The 22,219-nt window shown below is 35.1% G+C and overlaps 1 protein-coding gene across 2 annotated transcripts; it reads left to right on the top strand.

Annotated features, from left to right (window-relative positions):
- The first annotated feature begins 4,099 nt into the window (after positions 1-4,099).
- On the top strand, positions 4,100-20,858 carry LOC125843991 (pleiotropic drug resistance protein 2-like). Of its 2 annotated transcripts, none has more exons than XM_049523207.1 (20): positions 4,100-4,570; positions 4,650-4,770; positions 4,868-4,956; positions 5,173-5,257; positions 5,331-5,621; positions 5,699-5,789; positions 5,909-6,809; positions 6,969-7,129; positions 7,472-7,575; positions 7,681-7,846; positions 7,929-8,027; positions 8,165-8,295; positions 8,510-8,842; positions 8,953-9,243; positions 9,344-9,427; positions 9,516-9,649; positions 9,721-9,948; positions 10,047-10,218; positions 10,293-10,547; positions 20,477-20,858. In XM_049523207.1, the coding sequence occupies exons 1-20, from the start codon at positions 4,170-4,172 to the stop codon at positions 20,744-20,746; spliced, it is 4,407 nt and encodes a 1,468-aa protein (XP_049379164.1). In that variant the 5' UTR covers positions 4,100-4,169; the 3' UTR covers positions 20,747-20,858. The 2 variants fall into 2 exon arrangements, with proteins under 2 accessions (XP_049379164.1, XP_049379163.1); XM_049523206.1 differs by lacking the exon at positions 20,477-20,858 and adding an exon at positions 10,624-11,007.
- The last annotated feature ends 1,361 nt before the right edge of the window (positions 20,859-22,219 follow it).

The following is a 22,219-nucleotide window of genomic DNA, read 5'->3' on the forward strand; positions in this document are numbered from 1 at the left end:
AAAAAAAATGTTTTAAGCTATTAATTATTGTGATTTATAATATTTTTATGTAACTTTCAAATAACCTACATTGCTGGTCACTTTGTCCTAATTTATGTGATATGGATAAAATTACAAAATTAACCCTTTTAAAATGTCTTTCAGATGTTTTAAGTTGTTAATTATTATTATTTATAATACTTTTTTGGTAATTTTAAAATGATATATGTTATTTTTTCTGTCCCAATATATGTGACCCGGATAGAATTTTGAGAGTCAACCTATTTTATTATATATCTTTTAAATATTAAATATTTTAAGTCATTTATAAATTATTTATTATATTATATTATATATATATATATATATATTATTTATTTCTACTATATAATAAAAGGGAGTTTATGTATATATTATATTATATTATATTATATATTATATAAACTCCATTTTATTATATAGTAGAAAAATAAATATATATTATATATATTATATAGTAGAAAAAATGATTTATTATATTATATTATTATATAGGGAGTTTATGATGGGACATTCTAATGTCCCATCATCAACCCCCTCTTATATAATAATAGAATAATGTGTGGATGATAGGTTGCCACGTAGGTAGAGCAAAATATCTAGAATGTCCCCATTAGTATAAGCTGATGGTTCTAGAGCTATAAACCTAGTGGTAAAATTACTTTTATACCCTTGGTCGTCCGGTCGTCTTCACATTTCTATATAATAGAAATAGAAATATAATGAATGTCGAACGCCCTTCGATTAGTTCGTGTCCCCCCCTCCCTCCATTTATTTCGATATGATTTGTGAATAATTGAACAAGATAAACAGTATCAAGTAAGATAAAAAGATAATACTAAGTTATATTAATCTGGCTTGAATAAATTAACGCGATAGTAGAATGACAAATAATACCATCATACTAATTTGGCATATAACAAAATAAGTAGAATTTTGAAGATAAATATCACGTCATTTAGATTCGATATGACTTGTGAATAATTTAACAAAATAGGTAAAATGAAGATGAGATATATTGATCTATCATCATTTGCTTGTTCTAGTTTTAATTAAAGTGTAATTTATTTTGTTCTTTTATTTGTAACTTTGAAATTATGATGATCCGATATAATTGTGAGCAATATAATATATAAAATAGTTGGATTGAACTAAATATGAAGTCAATCATATATATCATGATTTGAATGTCACATACTTATTTATTTGTAGTTTTGAAATTATAATGATCCGATACATAATTAGAGAGTAATTTAAAACATAAAATAAATTAGTTGGATATAACATGTACTGATATTAGTATATATGTCGTCACTTGCATGCCATAATTCATCGACTTTAATTTTGCTTACTTTGATCATATCTTTACCATCTCTATCATCCAATCTAACACGAAATTTTAATTCACAACTTTTTTCTTAAAATTCAAAACACTCAATTTCACAAATATTAAAAGTAAAAGAACAAAATATAAATATCTGACCCCAAAATATCCTTTTTTGCACAATATCTACCCATGAATTCATGTTGCAGGCTCATAAATGAAGATGAATTGACCATTTCCATAGTTGATAGTTGTATTTTGTAATAACACGAAAGCGACCAATATTTACCTTATATGAGACATAATAAAATATTTAATTTCTTAACTAATATATATATATCGATATTATTGGATAGACAATTTTAGCTATTGGCATTGATAAGTACTTGATTTTTGGTATTAAAAAAAGAGCTAGGAATAAAATAGTTTTAGCTTATAGACACAAGTAACTAAAAACAGACAAAACAATGAAAAGACAAATACATCAAACAAGACAGATAAATACAAAGTTGCATGATTTGTTGATACATCTTTCTACTAACTTATTATTGTACATAATAGTTGTTAAACCATAGCTATATGTGTATGCATAGTATATTTAAGATAATTATTACTATTATATATATATATATATATAATGGTGTTCGATTCAGCTTGTGTGAATCTTGACTAATTAATTTTACGGAATATCTGTCATCTTCCACTAGCAACAAGTATCACCTCCCATCATCAATATGAAACTTTGATATTGTCTATCAAGGTGCGCAAGAACAAATGAGAATAGATCATCCATTATTTTGGTCTAAATAGAAGTTTGAATCTGAGACCTTATGGTTCTCAACGCAATTCGTTGATCACTAAACCACACCCTTAATTGCTCTTTCATAAGTATATATTTCTGAACATATTTCGTATTTTGTGATTTTTTAGACCTTTAATTTTAATTTTTAGTTTAACAAGGGTAGATACAATGAGGATTATGTGAATCAAAATGAGAGATATCAAGATAGAAAGCCAATTAAAGAAATAAAATTGAATTATTTAAGACATTATTATTCATAGATTTTGCTACTTAATTTTTGCTTACTATAACCAAAACCTTATTAGCATGATAATTAATCATGTTCCTTTTTATTTGGATTTATTGCTTTAATTAAATATTGTGACTTGAATAAAAACTATATATATATGCTACTTCTTCTCTAATTTTGCACCCATTGCAACTCTTATCAAAATATTTGCCAAACCAAAAGAAGAATAAAAAAAATTGGTCTTTCTGCCGCCTTTGACTACCTTCTTCAACCCCACCCTCCTCCTCACAAGTCTAGTTAACTAGAGTTCTAGCTACAGATTCAATACTACCTAATGACTAATTTTTCGGTAAGTAAATTATCTTTGTGAAATTAAAATTTTCTATATTTGACTTGCCTTTATTTGCTATTGTACTTATTTCCCTCCCAAATGTGGAGCTAAGTGGTCCACAATATTCAATTGAATCTCTTTCGTCAAATAATTATACAAGAATTAAAAATAGTAAAGCATATGAATAACTATTTTTTTTAGGACACTTATTATTTCTTTTTTAAATTTTAGGCCATTTTTATTAGAAATCTTCGTTTCTTATGATACGATATCTGAAACGATCATTTCATCTATTTATTTTATAAGTAGCCAAAAATCTTAATTCCTCGAAAAAAAAGCTATTAAATGGAATATCCTTTTTTGATTAGTAGCAATTTCTGATTATTTGTATATGGACAATTGGACACTAGTAACTTTAAAATAATAACAGATTTGCTTAAAAAATTGCTTAGATAATAGATTTGACTTCATTGTGACAATTTTCTAAAATCTATTTAATAGAATTTCTGATTTACAGACGAATTTAACATGTAACGTATAGGTTTTTAGGTAAATTTAATATATATTTTTTCCAAATTTATACAAAATATCTATAAATATCGAAATTTTACATTTATTAAAGAAAGTCAAAACAGTAGAAATGATCAGAGATGAATTTAGCTGAAATAAATTAGTTCACACTTATATTTAACCAATAAAAGTCTCAAAGTTTAGACAGAAAGAACAACCCGTGTCAAACAAATTACTTCTATAGAAAATTCAACACTTTTCATGCATTAATAACTTCTATTTGCCTAAGCCAAATTAGCTTTGCCAACCCTATATATACACACACTTTTTCACATTTTGTACTATAAATTTTAAATACATAAATTGTGTATCAAAGTTGTTTATACCATGAATTGCTTGAAAAATCCTTAAATTCCTTTTTACTGGTACATTTTTGTGTTTATGTATAATCTTCAATTCATTCTTTATTTTATCCCCTCCCCAATTTTGTGTGTTTGCATTATTATTAGTTACTTCGTAGTGTTAGCAACATCAGGTTCATCTGAATTAGGTAGTGTCAAGGGGATCATACGAACATCCTTCAGTTAGAAATTACATAGTTTATATATGATTGAAATTACTTTTATATATATACAGTAGATGTTGAACACCTTACTGATACGCGTAACATAGATTTATGGGTAAAAAGTTGAATGATAGAGTTTAAATTATGGATTCGCGTCCGTTATTTTCATGAGATCTTGAATTTTCCCATGTTGAGTTTGTTTTCTTATGAATGCTACTTGAATTTTTGTTGGAAGTTAGAGAATTGGAGTAATGTATATGTTAACAAAATTGTTGTTGTAGTTATTTTTCTGTAAAATTTCGTTCTGTTTTCTCTGTTTACAGGTTTGATCATTGAATGTGAGGATATAAAGGGTGTTTTTTGTGTTTGATTGTATTGGAGAGTGTAAAAATGGAGATAACATTAGGCCAGGATGAGCTGGCCAAGTCAATGAGTCGTCGATCTATGAGTAAGAGTATTCGATCAGTAAGTTCAAGGAGTTGGGCATCAGCTAGTGTTAGAGAAGTGATGTTTACAGCACCAGGAGGTGGTGATGTTTTTCAGAAAAGTACACGTGAAAATGACGATGAACAAGAGCTAAAATGGGCTGCTATTGAGAGACTTCCTACTTATGATAGGCTAAGGAAAGGGATTTTGAGACAAACGTTGGACGATGGAAAGATAAATTATCATGAAGTTGATGTTGTTCATCTTGGATTACAAGATAGGAAACAGATTTTAGAAAGTATACTTAAAGTTGTTGAGGAAGATAATGAGAGGTTTCTTAGAAGACTTAGAGGCAGGACTGATAGGTGAGTAATGTAATAACAAATTTCATTGATCTTAGTGTATTATGTGTTAATATCAAATATATGTGTGTGTATGGAACAGGGTTGGAATTGAGATTCCAAAAATCGAAGTTCGTTTTGAGGATCTTTGTATTGATGGAGATGCATATGTTGGATCTAGAGCATTGCCTACTCTGTGGAATGCTTCAATCAATTTTGTAGAGGTACTGTTTCATTTCAACAATGCCTTTGTTTCCTTTAGTTTTGTTGTACTTGTTAAACAGGTGAATTCATTTGTGTTTTCGTATTCAAATTTCATAGGGGTTTCTTGAAAAGATCAAGATTGTCCCTTCAAAGAAACGGGTTGTCAACATACTGCGTGATGTGAATGGAATCGTAAGACCCTCAAGGTATGTTCTTCAACTAATGAATCCCAATTATGGACACGGAAGAATTCTAGGTATATCTCAATAAGCTTACGAACAACATGCTCAGTGTAGTACCAAAAAGTGAGGTCTGGTTTAATTGGTTAAGAAAACAATATATGACTTTGTTTAGTATTGTTGGAAGGGGAATTATGGAGATTGGAACTCCAATATTGATTCTGCGGTTCTTTCATTTTATAGGATGACGTTACTTCTGGGGCCTCCTGGTTCTGGAAAAACTACATTGCTAAAAGCACTTGCTGCGGTGCTAGATAAGGACCTAAGAGTGAGTGACTTTTGAACTTTCGATATGTAGGCTGAAAGTTTTAATTACGTCGTGTGACAATGTGTTCTTGTAGGTGAACGGAAGGATCAGTTACTGTGGTCAGGAACTGTCAGAGTTTATACCTCAAAGGACATGTGCTTATATTAGTCAGCATGATGTTCATCATGGAGAGATGACAGTTAGAGAGACGCTGGATTTTGCAGGACGTTGTTTAGGAGTTGGAACAAGATATGAGCTCCTTACTGAATTGTCAAGGCGTGAGAAGGATGCAGGAATCAAACCCGATCCTGAAATAGATGCATTTATGAAAGCTACAGCTGTTGCAGGCCAAGAATCTAGTCTTGTCACAGACTATGCTCTTAAGGTTAGACTCATGGTTGAATTCGTAATCTTTCTTCCATGTACAAACTCAACTAGAACTGATTATGAAGTAAATTACAGATACTTGGGATGGATATATGTGCTGATATATTGGTCGGTGATGATATGAGAAGGGGTATCTCTGGTGGACAGAAGAAGCGGCTCACAACAGGTATGTAGAATATCACGTCAACCAAAGGAAGATCATCGTATAACATTTGTTTTCGTCTTGTCTCCCGCACCATCTATCCAGCTTGCTATATGTTCCTTGTGACTACATTTAATGTGCAGGAGAAATGTTGGTTGGCCCTGCTAAAGTTTTCTTCATGGATGAAATATCAACTGGCCTCGACAGCTCAACCACATTTCAAATTGTGAAATACATGAGGCAGATGGTCCATATTATGGACGTAACCATGATAATCTCTCTTCTACAACCTGCACCGGAAACCTATGATCTTTTTGATGACATTATATTGCTTTCTGAGGGAAAAATTATCTACCAAGGTCCACGTGAGAACGTACTGGAGTTTTTCGAGAGTGTTGGATTCAAATGCCCAGAAAGGAAAGGAGTTGCTGACTTTCTGCAAGAGGTTACTTCTCTGAAGGACCAAGAACAGTATTGGTTCAGAAGAAATGAACCTTACCAATATATTTCAGTTGCTGAATTCGCTGAACGCTTTAGAAATTTTCATGTTGGGCAACAACTTCTTGATGACCTTAGAGTTCCTTATGACAAAAACAAAGCCCATCCTGCTGCACTGGTTACTGAGAAGTATGGTATCTCCAACATGGAACTCCTCAAGGCATGCTTATCGAGGGAATGGCTATTGATAAAGCGGAATTCCTTCTTATACATATTTAAGACATTTCAGATCACTGTGATGTCAATAATTGCCTTCACAGTATTCTTTAGGACAGAGATGAAAACTGGTCAGCTCGCAGATGGAGGCAAATTTTTTGGCGCCTTGTTTTTCAGCCTCATCAATATAATGTTTAATGGTACAGCAGAGCTTGCACTAACCATTTTCAGACTTCCTGTGTTCTTTAAACAGAGAGATTCTTTGTTTTACCCAGCTTGGGCTTTCGCTCTTCCTATTTGGCTTTTAAGGATTCCCATTTCGTTTATCGAATCACTGATATGGGTCTTACTAACTTATTACACCATCGGGTTTGCTCCTGATTTTACTAGGTATGTTCTTAGCTTACTCCTAACAACCAAAATATCTTGTGGCGAAATGTGGCTTATTTGTTAGGCAGATTAGCCAATGTGAATTTATGGTGCACATATAACAGTTATATTAGACTATATGAATCCAAACTTACATTCTTGTACCTACAAATTTTTCAGGTTTTTGCGCCAATTCTTGGTATTTTTTGCTTTGCATCAGTCGGCTCTATCTCTATTCCGTTTTGTTGCTGCACTTGGAAGGTCTCAAGTAGTTGCTACCACTTTTGCAACTTTCACAATACTAATAGTCTTTGTGCTTGGTGGTTTCATTGTTGCAAAAGGTTTGTTTTCTATTACACTCTTGGGAATTGGAAACTTCTCTGTTCTGTTATAGAGAGTTGTTTATAGTCTTGGACCATAGGTCCAGGGAGATGTGGCCGAGTTGGTTGAGCAGGATATCTCCCAATTTGGGGGGTCTCAGGTTTGAAACCCCCTGCATGTTTTCTCGGTCGAGATCGTTGCACGGGGCTTGCCTAGTGCGATTTACCTCTACTGTGTAGTTTGTGGGCCATTACACTAGAGCGAGGCTTACCCTAGTGACTGCAGGTTCCCTTGTCATAAAATATTGACAATTTCACATGGCATGTCCAATATCTTGAATGCATTTTTATGTACTCGTGTAGATGACCTCGAACCATGGATGAGATGGGGCTACTACATATCTCCTATGACATATGGACAGAATGCAATTGCCATCAATGAGTTTCTGGACGAAAGATGGAATACTGTAAGCTCTACTATTATTGGTTCATCAAAAAACCAGCATAAATGGTTTGATATTTTCCATCAACATTAATTATCTTGACACATCCCTATTCGTTGCTCTTTGCAGCCCAACAATGACACAAGATTTTCTGAGCCAACAGTCGGCAAGGTTCTTCTCAAGGCAAGGAGCATGTACACTTCAGACTATGTTTTCTGGCTCTGTGTTGTTGCCCTATTTGCGTTCTCGTTTTTGTTCAACATTTGCTTTATCTTCGCACTGACATACCTAAACCGTAGGTCCCATATTTTATACACTATTTTAAAGTTTTAGAATTGGCTTTTGGTTCTGATCAGTTTCTTGTAAGAAAAATGCAGCATTTGGAGATTCTAGATCAGTTAATTCAGATGATGGCAAAAGTAAGAAAACGAAACAAACAGAATGGACTTCAGCATCTTCAGCTCCACTGACTGAAGGTAGAGACTCTTGTATTTTTCTAGTTCCTCATAAAATGCAATCAACGTTTAGACAATGTCATGATATAGGAGATGTTGAATCCTTTCTCTACTCTTACTCCTTGTAAATATTCTGAATACCTGAATGATTGTTACAGGTATAGTTATGGATGTAAGGAACACTAACAACTCAAGTATTGAAGAGGCCAAGAAAAGAGGAATGGTGCTTCCTTTCCAGCCACTGTCCCTTGCATTTAATCATATCAATTATTATGTCGATATGCCATCTGTAAGTAACATCTCTTGGTATTTAAACATTAACTTTGTTATAGTTCAGTTTTTAGACATACAAGCCAACTTCTCCAGACTGAATGAATACTGTGATACAGCAATAACATGTCATGTTTGCAAAAAATTGATCACTTAAGGCGGGGGGGGGGGGGGGGGGGGGNGGGATGGAATATGACCTTCTGTCGCTTAATACGGTTCTAATACTTTTTCAGGAAATGAAAGCCCAAGGTGTTGACGAGACTCGTCTCCAATTGTTACGAGATGTTAGTGGTGCTTTCAGGCCTGGAGTTCTTACAGCCTTAGTTGGTGTGAGTGGTGCTGGAAAGACCACATTAATGGATGTCTTAGCAGGAAGGAAAACGGAAGGCTACACTGAAGGAAGCATCAACATTTCTGGCTATCCAAAGAATCAATCAACTTTTGCTCGCATAAGTGGTTATTGTGAACAGAATGACATTCATTCTCCACATGTTACTGTTTATGAGTCATTGGTATACTCAGCTTGGTTGCGTCTATCTCCAGATGTAAAAGAATATACACGGAAGGTGTTCTCTCTTGTCTTATCCTTTACTTCGTATTATCAGTGAAGTCACTCAACTTTATTTTCTGTGAAAAATGAGGTTAAGCACTGACTTCAATTTTCGGTCTTGTTTAGAATTTTGTTGAGGAAATAATGGAGCTAGTCGAGTTGAATCCACTGAGGGACTCCCTAGTAGGCCTTCCAGGGGTAGATGGTCTCTCAACTGAACAGAGGAAGAGGCTGACTATAGCTGTAGAGCTAGTAGCAAATCCATCTATTATTTTCATGGATGAACCGACATCAGGACTTGATGCTAGAGCTGCAGCAATTGTGATGCGAACTGTGAGAAACACTGTGGATACCGGGAGAACTGTTGTCTGCACTATCCACCAGCCAAGCATAGATATCTTTGAAGCATTTGATGAGGTAGTTAGTACAAGCAATGTTGGATTTCATAACTTGTGGATGCCCGTTTATTGTGATGCAACTGTTCTTCTCGTAATCATGTCTAATGATTTTCTTTCAGCTGTTATTGATGAAAAGAGGAGGACAAGTCATATATGCAGGGCCTCTTGGTCATCATTCTCACCTACTGATCGAGTATTTTCAAGTGAGAATCATATCCTTATCAGATTTTGCGGTTGGGGGGCTGCTATTAGAACAAATCAACAACTAAAGAACTGTTTTTTTTTTCTCAGTCTATTCCAGGGGTTCCTGGAATCAAAGAGGGATATAATCCTGCTACTTGGATGTTGGACATCTCTTCTCTGGCCGTTGAGGCTCAACTTCAAGTAGACTTTGCTGACATTTATGCCAACTCTGAGTTGTATAGGTAATTTAGAAGATTGAGTAGTCGTATTTTTATTTTTTCTTCTCGTTTGGTACCTTACTCGGTTTTTTCAGGAGGAATCAAGAACTTATCAAAGAACTAAGCATTCCTGCACCAGGATTCAAAGATCTTCATTTCCCCACGGAATTCTCCCAACCGTTTTTTGAACAGTGCAAGGCTTGCTTTTGGAAGCAACACTTGTCCTATTGGAGGCATCCACAGTATAATGCCTTTCGGTTTGCTATGACAACAATGATAGGAGTAATGTTCGGAATCATTTTTTGGAATAAGGGGAACCAACTGTGAGTAATCTTCTTTGAGTCCCAAAATTAACATTGCGCAATAACAATCTACCTTTTTCTGTCATCACTTTTTACCTTATAGCTAATTATGACAACAGGTCCAAACTACAAGACCTGTTAAATATTGTTGGAGCTATGTATGCTGCTGTCATGTTCCTAGGTGGAACTAATACTTCAGCCGTACAGTCTATTGTTGCTGTAGAAAGGACTGTCTTTTATCGCGAAAAAGCAGCAGGAATGTATTCTGCACTTCCTTATGCATTTGCTCAGGTAAGAGGTAACATCAATTAAGCATATAGTGCAACATTTTCTAGAAAACCAATTTGTACTCATGCTATGTGCAGGTTGCAATAGAGACTATCTATATTGCGATTCAAACTTTAATTTACAGCTTTATTCTATACGCAATGATTGGATTCCACTGGACAGTTGGAAAGTTCTTCTTGTTCTACTTCTTTGTATTCATGTGCTTCGTCTACTTCACAATGTATGGAATGATGCTTGTTGCACTCACTCCAAACTACCACATTGCTGCAATCGTAATGTCATTCTTCCTCAGCTTTTGGAACTTGTTCTCCGGTTTCCTCATTCCAAGAACAGTAAGTACACCAAGCACTGCTTAATATCGCGTTATATTGCACATTGTTCTGATGAAAAGCATAATTACATATGCAGCAAATTCCTATATGGTGGAGGTGGTATTATTGGGCTTCTCCAGTTGCATGGACAATATATGGCCTTGTAACGTCTCAAATAGGCGACAAGAACAACCCCATTGAGATTCCAGGAGGCGGCGAGGTATCAATAAAGTTGTATCTGAAGGACAGCTTTGGTTTTGAGTATGACTTCCTGGGAGTTGTTGCTGTAGTTCATGTTGCTTGGGCTGTTTTCTTCTGCTTTGTTTTTGCTTATGCCATCAAGTTCTTGAATTTCCAAAGGAGATAAAGTGAAACTTGAGTTATAACAGAAAATGTGTGAATTATAGCTATTACTAATCAGCTTGAGGTTTACTGAAATCCCAACAATATTTAAAGGATATGTTGATACTTTTTGCTTCTGCTTCATCCACTTTGGGCGACTCAATAGAATTGGTGGTCTAAAGTCAAAACTTAAGTAAATATCTCAAGTATATTGAATAAAATTAATACATGTGCAAATCGAACGTACATCTCTTGCATCATATGGGCATTTTATGTTGCATTGTGCATTTCTATGTCACACATACATTTTGTGTTGATTAGTACTTTAAAAAATCACATATATAACATTAAACATGTGCATAAGGTATGCAATAACATTTTTAAAAAAATAGTGCAAGCTCGAAAAGATGAAGGGTGATCTTATTTCAACTAACTCTATAGATAAATTTATCTCATTTATTAAAATATAATGATTTCTCATTCGATATTCAGTACTCACCTATCGTATTGGATCAAACTAATTAGAATTCACACAAAGTTTATTAAAAAATGGAATGACTTTCCATGGCGTCTAATTCCTATAAGAATATATTTATCATTAGATTTGTATTTTTTGTTTCAACTAATACTTAAATGATTGTTAACCTTTAGATTAAATTAAAAAGTTACAAAAATACTATCTTAATAATCTACAATCCACCAACATTATAAAGTATGGTCGTCTGGTTGCTACTAAGAATTATGTAAGGTTTAATTATATACCGAATTTTGTTATTTGTGTATTGATTATTTCATTTTATATTTTATATAAAATACAATTACCTTCATCCTTTGTCCATTTTGACTTGTTTAGTATATATTGACTTGATATACCTCTTAAAAATCAATAAATAAAATAATAATTTTACTATATCACCCTTTAAATATAATAAATTTGATACATATCCATAACCTGAAATCATTATTCCTTATGATATATAGTGGATAAGTACCAATCAACCCGATACTAATTTTAAGCATGAATAATTTATCTCCTAATCGAACACTTCTTCAGAGACTGAAAGTTGCGTAACTCTAGCATTAATTAATTAACTCAAATTTCTACTAAACTCATTTTTTCATGCATTAATTAATTAATTATCATAAAGCCTAACATATTACTATAGTGTTCATCTCATCACTATATAAAATCAACCCCATGAATTTTTTAAATTTTTTTCTGCAAGTATTCACTGATACGTTTCTGGGGTTTGTGAAGAATTTTTTTTTTGGTACCTATTTTTGTCTGTTGATTATTATGGGGTTTACGTCGTTTGAGTTTTGCCCATTTTTATCTCCTGCATGATAGGGTCTATTAGTTTGTTCTTGTTTTTTTTAGTAGAAACGTGAAAAGTTTGCTCTAATTATTGTTTTATTAGAACTACATATGCAATTTTTAGGATAAAGTTGGAATCTTTCTTGATCTTTTGTGGACCCATTGTTGAATTTTTCCATATTGAGTTTGTATTTTGAGTTACTCAACTTGGGGTTTTGATAGAAGTTAGAGAATTGGAGCAATGTCTATTTTAACTTTTATGGGTGGCAGAGAGTTCGCTTTTATGTTTTTGAGTTCTTGGAGAGTGTAAAATCGATTGGATTAGATAGATATCGTGTTAACAGGATTGGTCTCTGGTAAGGGTGACAGATAGTTTATTGAAACAAAGGGTTTAAAGGGTGTTTTTTTTTTTTTTTTTATTGTGTTCTTGAAGAGGGTAAAATCGATAGGATTAGATAGATATCCTGTTAACAGAATTGTTCTTTGTAGTTTGTTATGAGTGGTAAAGAGTTCATTGAAACAGAGGATTTAAAGGGTGTTTTTTTGTTTTTGTGTTCTTGAAGAGGGTGAATTTGATAGGATTGGGTTAGATAGATATCCTGTTAGCATAGGTGGTTGGAAGGATCTCGGAGACTCACTAGAGTACGAAAGCTAGGATTTTTGAGAGAAAAAAAAAAAGGAATGGAGGCAACATTAGGCCGGGGTGAGCGGGCCAAGTCATTGAGCCGGCGGTCCATGAGTAGGGGTGGCCCGGGGATGAGTATTGGATCAAGGAGTACGAGTTGTACTTCACCTGGTGTTAGGGAAATGTATGGTACTGCACCAGGAAGTGATGTTTTCGAGAGAAGTACAAGGGAGAATGACGATGAACAAGAGCTAAAATGGGCTGCTATTGAGAAGCTTCCTACGTATGATAGGCTGAGGAAAGGGATCTTGAAGCAAACATTGGATGATGGAGAGACGAATTATCACGAAATTGATCTTGTCCATCTTGGATTACAAGATAGGAAACAACTCTTAGAAGGTATTCTTAAATTAGTTGAAGAAGATAATGAGAGGTTCCTTCGTAGATACAGAGACAGGACCGATAGGTGAGTGAAAATAAACAAATGTAGCAAATTTCCTTGATCTTAGTTAATTATGTGTTGATCAACTTTTGCATGGAACAGGGTTGGAATTGAGATTCCGAAAGTTGAAGTTCGATTTGAGCACCTTTGTATTGATGGAGATGCATACGTTGGATCTAGAGCACTGCCTACTCTATGGAATGCTTCCATCAATTTTGTAGAGGTACTATTTCATTTCAATCAAAATTTAATCTACAATAATTTAGATTAATATTATATTGATAACAATGGCTTTGTTGTTTTGTATACTTGCTAAAGTTTTCATTTAATTTGTTTGGTCGTTGTAATTGTTAAATAAGCTGACAAAATATGGTACATGTACTGATGATTTGATTATTTTTTTCCATATCCAAATCTCACAGGGGTTTCTTCAAAAGATCAAGATTGTCCCTTCAAAGAAAAGGGTTGTCAACATACTACGCGATGTGAATGGAATCATAAGACCCTCGAGGTATGTTCATCAGACTACAGTTTCATTTAGAGTTAACTTATGAATCTAAATTATGCACAGTAAAGGATTTTAGGTACATCTCAATTAGCTTACCATTGGGTTAAAAAATAAAAAATGTATCACTTTATTTAGTCTTATTTATGATGGTTGGGACGGGCATTATAGAGATTGGAGCTCACTTATATGTTCTGTGGTTCTTGTATTTTATAGGATGACACTACTTCTGGGGCCTCCTGGTGCTGGGAAAACTACATTGCTAAAAGCACTTGCCGGGGTTCCAGACAAGGACTTAAGAGTGAGTGACTTTTGAACTTTGAGTTTCAATTTAAGGCCTGAAAGTTTTAATTAAGTGGTGTTTTGCTGGCAATGTGTTATTCTCTTAGGTGAATGGAAGAATCAGTTATTGTGGTCATGACCTGTCAGAATTTATTCCTCAAAGGACATGTGCTTATATAAGTCAGCATGATATTCATCATGGAGAGATGACAGTTAGAGAGACGTTGGATTTTGCAGGACGTTGTTTAGGAGTTGGAACAAGATATGAGCTGCTTACTGAATTGTCAAGGCGTGAAAAGGATGTAGGAATCAAACCTGATCCTGAGATGGATGCATATTTGAAAGCTACTGCTGTTGCAGGCCAAGAATCTAGTCTGGTCACAGACTATGTTCTTAAGGTTAGACTCCTGGTTGCACTTGTAATTATTTCTGCATGTACAAACTACCTAGAACTGATTATTGAAGTGAATTATAGATACTTGGGATGGATATATGTGCTGATATATTGGTCGGTGATGATATGAGAAGGGGTATCTCTGGTGGACAGAAAAAGCGGCTCACAACAGGTATGTGGAATGTCATGTCAATCAAGGGAAGAGCATCACATAAGCGTTGTTGCTTGCGTCTTGTCTCTCGCAGCATCTAGGTTTGCTGAGTTTCTTCTAGGTGCATGTGCCACGTGACAACATTTAATGTGAAATTGGTTTTTTCACTGAATGCAGGAGAAATGTTGGTTGGTCCTGCTAAAGTTTTCTACATGGATGAAATATCAACTGGCCTCGACAGCTCAACCACCTTTCAAATTGTGAAATACATGAGGCAGATGGTCCATATTATGGATGTAACCATGATAATCTCTCTGCTTCAACCTGCACCAGAAACCTATGATCTTTTCGATGACATTATATTGCTTTCTGAGGGAAAAATTATCTACCAAGGTCCACGTGAGAATGTCTTGGAGTTTTTCGAGAGTGTTGGATTCAAATGCCCAGAAAGGAAAGGAGTTGCTGACTTCCTGCAAGAGGTTACTTCTCTAAAGGATCAAGAACAGTATTGGTTCAGAAGAAATGAACCTTACAAGTATATTTCAGTGGCTGAATTTGTAGAACGCTTTACTAATTTTCATGTTGGACAACAGCTTTTTGATGAACTTGGAGTTCCTTATGACAAAAGAAAAACCCATCCTGCTGCACTGGTTACTGAGAAGTATGGTATCTCCAACATGGAACTCTTCAAGGCATGCTTATCAAGGGAATGGCTATTGATGAAGCGGAATTCCTTCTTATACATATTTAAGACATTCCAGATCACTGTGACGTCAATAATTACCTTTACAGTATTCTTTAGAACAGAGATGAAAACTGGTCAGATCGCAGATGGAGGCAAATTTTATGGTGCCTTGTTTTTCAGCCTCATCAATATAATGTTTAATGGTACAGCAGAGCTTGCACTTACCATTATCAGACTTCCTGTGTTTTATAAACAGAGAGATTCTTTGTTTTACCCAGCTTGGGCTTTCGCTCTTCCCATTTGGCTTTTAAGAATCCCCCTTTCTTTTGTGGAATCACTGATATGGATCGTGCTTACTTATTACACCATCGGGTTTGCTCCTGCTGCAAGTAGGTATGTTCTCTGTTCACTCCGAACAACCCAAAATTCTTGTGGTGCAATTGTTAGGCTGATGAGTCATGATATTTGGTCAATGTGAATTTATGGTGCACATATAACAATTAGTTTAGGAACTATATGAATCCAAAATTACATTCTTGCACCTGCGAAATTTTCAGGTTTTTTCGCCAATTCTTGGCATTTTTCGCTTTGCATCTATCGGCTCTGTCTCTCTTCCGTTTTATTGCTGCACTTGGAAGGACTCAAGTAGTTGCTAGCACTTTTACAACTTTCACAATACTGATAGTCTTTGTGCTTGGTGGTTTCATCGTTGCAAAAGGTCGGTTTACTCTTGAGAGTTCTTTTATAGTCTTGGACTATAGGGGCAGGATAATCTACAAATATGGAAGTTTCACATGGCATGTCCAGTATTTTGAATGCATTTCTGTGTACTGGTGCAGATGACCTGGAACCATGGATGCAATGGGGCTACTATATTTCTCCTATGACATATGGACAGAATGCAATTGCCATCAATGAGTTTCTGGACGAAAGATGGAGTACTGTAAGCTCTACCATTAGTTCATAAAAATGACGGCATTTATTGCTTTGACATTTTCCATCAACATTAATTATCTTGAGACATCCTATCCGTTGCTCTTTGCAGCCCAACAATGACACAAGATTTTCTGAGCCAACAGTCGGCAAGGTTCTTCTAAAGGCAAGGAGCATGTATACAGAAGACCATGTTTTCTGGCTCTGTGTTGTTGCCCTATTTGCATTCTCGTTTTTGTTCAATTTTTGCTTTATCTTGGCGCTGACATACCTAAACCGTAAGTCCCAGATAGTCTGTACTATTTATAGTTTTAGAATCGTCTTTTGGTTCTGATCAGATCTTGTAAGAAAAATGCAGCACTTGGAGATTCTAGGTCAGTTATTTCAGATGATGACAGAAGTAAGAAAAAGAAGCAAACAGAGCGGAGTTCACCAAATTCAACTCCGATGACTGAAGGTCAAGACTCTTGCATCTATCCATTTCTCATGGCTACAGCTTTTATTTGTACAAAATGATTATTTTTATAAAGTAAGGTAATGTTATGATGTAATAGTACCAAGGATGCCCAAGCTCCCTGCCAAATTACTTCCTTAGAGAATCCAAAAATTCTAAGAAAACACTCTATCTAACTGCTCCTGCACCACTATAATGTAGGTTCTATAAACCTGTATACATTTGTACTTAACAGAAGAAAGATGCTTCTCAACGGAACACTTTTTATTCCTCTCTAGCCAGATGATCCACATGATGCATAACGGAATGGTCCTCCAAACGTGTTCTAATCTTCTGTCAATTTGCTGTCGTTACCAAGCTGATAGTAGACATTCAATATCCTGTGGCATTATCCAAGCATAGTCACAATGAAGCAGGAGATGGCTGATGGATTCTTGCGAGTTCACAAGAGTCTCTTATAGTATCTCAAAAATTTTAAAATACCAGTTTTTCCCTTTCTTGAGCTCTAATAAAGAGAACACCTTTTTCATTAAATTTGTGAATTGATGAGTATTTGACCTCTGTAAGAATCTAGTGGGAGACCTTGATAGAAACTTAGGACGTTATCCCCAAGTGTGTTTCTGCATATTTGTATGTAATGAGAAAAAGACAGTTAGGAGAGCCATGTCCCGGTACGAGGTTGGTCAATCCAGATTTAAGAATATTCATATCATTGGATTGTGCATCTGCAATTGAAAAATTCCTAAAGGTCTGTAAATCATCTCTGAAATGCGCGATTCTGGTGGTGGTATGGCCATCTGCATATGACCATCCTTCATAAATTGCAATCAATGACACTATATGGTAGATGTTGAATCCTCTTTTTCTTTTACCATTTGTACATATTCTGACTACCTGAATGATTATTACAGGTATATCTATGGGTATAAGGGACACTAACAGCTCAAGTAGTGAAGAAGCCAAGAAAAGAGGAATGGTGCTTCCTTTCCAGCCCCTGTCCCTTGCATTTAATCATATGAATTATTACGTCAATATGCCAGCTGTAAGTAACATTTTTTGCTATTTAAACGTTACCTTTGCTATGATTCAGTTCTTATTAATTATCTGGTATTCAAGAATAGATGTTTCTCAAGGAATTCCTAACAATCTTAGGGAAGCTGGACACTTTGTGAATATATATTGTGTGTGTGCGCATTTCTCTCTCTCTCTCGCTCTCTCTGTCTTTCTCTCTGTCTATGTCTTAAAGTTATGTGTTGTTTGTTAGTCAACTACTCTTTAGACCTACAGCATAACATGTCATGTTTTCAAAGAACTGGCTGCTAGGGCTATTCAGAACTTTCTATTTGATTTGCATGATTAGTACCATGTTCTAATGATCATTTGGCTAACTAGAGGGAAATGTTTCCTAACAATCTTATAGAGATTATGATCAAAGTTTCTAAAAGAAAAATCTTTCCTGAGTTACCAAACAACCTGTTGAATTCTTGACTTGGTATTATAAAGGCAGGGGAGGAGTCGAATATGAACTTCTGTGGCTTATATAGTTGTGGTACTTTATCAGGAAATGAAAGTCCAAGGAATTGAGGATACTCGTCTCCAATTGCTACGAAATGTTAGTGGTGCTTTCAGGCCTGGAGTTCTAACGGCCTTAGTTGGTGTAAGTGGTGCTGGAAAGACCACGCTGATGGATGTTTTAGCAGGAAGGAAAACAGAAGGCTCCATTGAAGGAAGCATCAGTATTTCTGGTTATCCAAAGAATCAATCAACTTTTGCTCGCATAAGTGGTTATTGTGAACAGAATGACATCCATTCTCCACATGTTACTGTTTATGAGTCATTGGTATACTCAGCTTGGTTGCGTCTCTCTCCAGATGTAAAGAAACAAACACGGAAGGTGGGCTCACTTGTCTTATCCTCTGACATTGTATTATCAGTGAAGTCTTTGTGCTTCTGTTTTCTTTTCTTTTTTTTGGTCAACTAGTAACATTTCATTCAACATTGTTATCTTCGTGTAAAAATCTACTCTATTTTCTGTTAAAAACCCTGACAGTTCTCGTAGAAGAGGAGGCCAAGGACTAACTTTGATTTTTGGTCCTGTTTAGAATTTTGTCGAAGAAGTAATGGATTTAGTCGAGTTGAATTCTCTGAGAGACTCCCTAGTTGGCCTTCCAGGGGTAGATGGCCTCTCAACTGAACAGAGAAAGAGGCTGACCATAGCTGTAGAGCTTGTGGCAAATCCATCTATTATTTTCATGGATGAACCGACATCAGGACTTGATGCTAGAGCTGCAGCAATTGTGATGCGAACTGTAAGAAACACTGTGGATACTGGGAGAACTGTTGTCTGCACTATCCACCAGCCAAGCATAGATATCTTCGAAGCATTTGATGAGGTAGTTAGTGCAAGCAATGTTGTATTTCATAACTTGTGGGTACCCATTTCATGTATTGCAACTGTTCTCATAATCATGTCTAATGATTTCCTTGCAGCTGTTACTGATGAAAAGAGGAGGACAAGTCATATATGCAGGGCCTCTTGGTCATCATTCTCACCTGCTGATCGAGTATTTTCAAGTTAGGATCATATCTTTATCATATTATGAGGGTGGGAGTCTCCCCATTAGAACAAATCAGCAACTAAAGAGTTGTTTTTTTCTCAGTCTGTTCCAGGGGTTCCTCAAATCAAAGAGGGAATCAATCCTGCTACCTGGATGCTGGATGTCTCGGCTACGGCTGTTGAAGCTCAACTACAAGTAGATTTTGCCGACATTTATGCCAACTCTGAGCTGTATAGGTAATTCAAAAGATTGAATAGTTGTATTTTTATTTTTCTTCTGGTTTGATATTACTAAACCTTGGACCGTCCTTACCGGTTTTTGCAGGAGGAATCAAGAACTGATCAAAGAACTAAGCGTTCCCGCACCAGGATCCCAAGATCTTCACTTCCCCACGAAATTCTCCCAACCATTTTTTGAACAGTGCAAGGCTTGCTTTTGGAAACAACACTTGTCCTATTGGAGGCATCCACAGTATAATGCCATTCGGTTTGCTATGACAACAATGATAGGATTAATATTTGGAATCATCTTTTGGGATAAGGGGAACCAATTGTGAGTAAATCTTCTTCCTTGAGTCCCAAAATTAACATTGCATAATAACAATCTTTCTACTTTTGTCATCACTTTTTTCCTCATAGATTAATTATGATAACAGGTCCAAACAACAAGACCTGTTAAATATAATTGGAGCTATATATGCGGCTGTTATGTTCCTAGGTGGAACTAATACTTCAGCCGTGCAGTCTGTTGTTGCCATAGAAAGGACAGTCTTTTATCGAGAGAAAGCAGCAGGAATGTTTTCAGCACTCCCTTATGCATTTGCTCAGGTTAGAGTAACTTCAATAAAACATATGCTATAAAATTTATGGAAAATCAATTGGTCATTGATAAGTGATTTATACTTGTGCCATATGCAGGTGGTCATAGAGACTATTTATATTGCGCTTCAAACATTTATTTACAGCCTCATTCTGTTCGCAATGATTGGATTCCAGTTTACGGCTGGAAAGTTCTTTTTGTTCTACTTTTTTGTTTTCATGTGCTTCGTCTACTTCACGATGTATGGAATGATGCTTGTTGCACTCACCCCAAACTACCACATTGCTGCAATCGTAATGTCTTTCTTCCTCAGCTTTTGGAACTTATTCTCTGGTTTCGTTATTTCAAGAACGGTAAGTAAACCAAGCAGTGCATGATCAAAATAATATGAAGAAAGATCTTTGTATTGTGCATCTTTCTGATGAAACCGTAATTTCATGTGCAGCAAATTCCTATATGGTGGAGGTGGTATTATTGGGGCTCTCCAGTGGCATGGACAATATATGGCCTTGTAACGTCTCAAGTAGGCGACAAAAGCAATCTCATTGAGATACCAGGAGGTGGTGAGGTATCATTGAAGTTGTATCTGAAGGAAAGCTATGGTTTTGAGTATGACTTCCTGGGAGTTGTTGCTGCAATGCATGTTGTATGGGCAGTTTTCTTTTGCTTTGTTTTTGCTTATGCCATCAAGTTCTTGAATTTCCAAAGGAGATAAGTGAAATTTGAGTCTGAATGTAAAGTTTTGCATACGCATAAAATGTGCATAAGCTAGGCAAAGAGAATTTTTTGGAGAATTTCAGCTACTATAATAAATTTCAGTTTTTTGCTCACTGAGCTCATTTCATAGTTGCACAGAAATTATTCTTTTTGTGTGTCAAATTCTTCATTTTTTTATTTTCTTTTTTAGTGGAAGTTTCTCTACAGGCATTATTTTCGTGAACCACTCTGATGTGAATGTATAACTCCTTCACGTGACGCTTGCAAAAAATATAATAACGAGTCCTAAGTTTGAATAAAAGAGCCAGAATGGATATAGATGATTCATATAACAAAGCTCAATAGTTATTAGTTTGGATTTTTAATTGAGGCATAATTTGTTTTGAATACCAGCATGATAGATATGATGAGTATGGTTTATGTGGTTTAGCTTTAAAAACTCTTGCAACTTTTCAAGATTTCTCTTTGAGAAAATCATCAATCATGATTACAAGTAGAAAAAAAGAGTCATAATATATAAACAAGACACTCTAACTGGCAAGTACACATTTCAACTTTGGGTATGCACATCTAGACACATCAACTCGTGTTCACTGTGCAGCTGAACACTCTTAACTTACAATATGATTATCTAGACACCTCAAAAATTTGTGTCACGTCAATGTCGGAGTCCACGAGATACTGTGGGCACGAGTTGGAGGGTTTAGTTGTCACTTGAACCAAGTTGAGGTGTCTAGATGTACACTTTCAAAGTTGGGGTACTTAGTTGCCAACTAAGGCCAGGTTTGTGTGTTTCTTTATGTATTATGCCATGAAAAAAAGATAACAAGTAATTCATTTTCCAAGTTCAAATTTAACAGGTAACTGAAGCAGAAAGCATACACACAAATGCATGTATATAAGTTTACCAATTGAAAATCTTGAGACTTCAAATTTGTCTGTAACAATAAATAAACTTGTAAATTTGAACTCTCATTTACAATCAAGAAAAGACAAAAACTTGAATCTGTTGGAGACTCCAAAATTTGACAAAATATGGCATACAAAAAAAGTATGATTACCTGTAAACACTAAAATAAACTAATCCTTGGCTTTATTATCATCTGCAAACATAGAAACCTCCACTATATATACTTCCCAACTAAGTTACTCCAATCAACCCAAGATTTTCCCTTTCTGCTCTACAGTTGAAAGTCAAAAATATAAGATAAGGGAAATACAAAAACCCAAAAAATAAAAAGCCTTAGATTATAAAGTTACATTCTTTTCATTCATACTGATTCTATCTCATTCACTGTATATACTTATGTAAGTTCCTGATTATTTAGTGTTATTCCATTGAGGAGTAGCATATCCACATACACCCTTTGTCGGAAAATTATATTTTTTATATAGAAAATAATATTGTGTATATAGTTCAAAAATTACTTTTGATAGATAGATATATTTAATCTTGTACACTCTTAGCGAA

Source organism: Solanum stenotomum, chromosome 11 (assembly GCF_019186545.1).
Source record: "Solanum stenotomum isolate F172 chromosome 11, ASM1918654v1, whole genome shotgun sequence".
Classification (NCBI taxonomy): domain Eukaryota; kingdom Viridiplantae; phylum Streptophyta; class Magnoliopsida; order Solanales; family Solanaceae; genus Solanum; species Solanum stenotomum.

What these genes read in the sequence shown, in the direction of transcription:
- LOC125843991 (XM_049523207.1), top strand. Translation starts at nt 4,170, where the DNA reads ATGGAGATAACATTAGGCCAGGATGAGCTGGCCAAGTCAATGAGTCGT. An exon ending in CTTCAATCAATTTTGTAGAG is followed by an intron (nt 4,771 to 4,867) that starts GTACTGTTTCAT and finishes CAAATTTCATAG; the next exon opens with GGGTTTCTTGAAAAGATCAA. An exon ending in TGGAATAAGGGGAACCAACT is followed by an intron (nt 9,949 to 10,046) that starts GTGAGTAATCTT and finishes TTATGACAACAG; the next exon opens with GTCCAAACTACAAGACCTGT.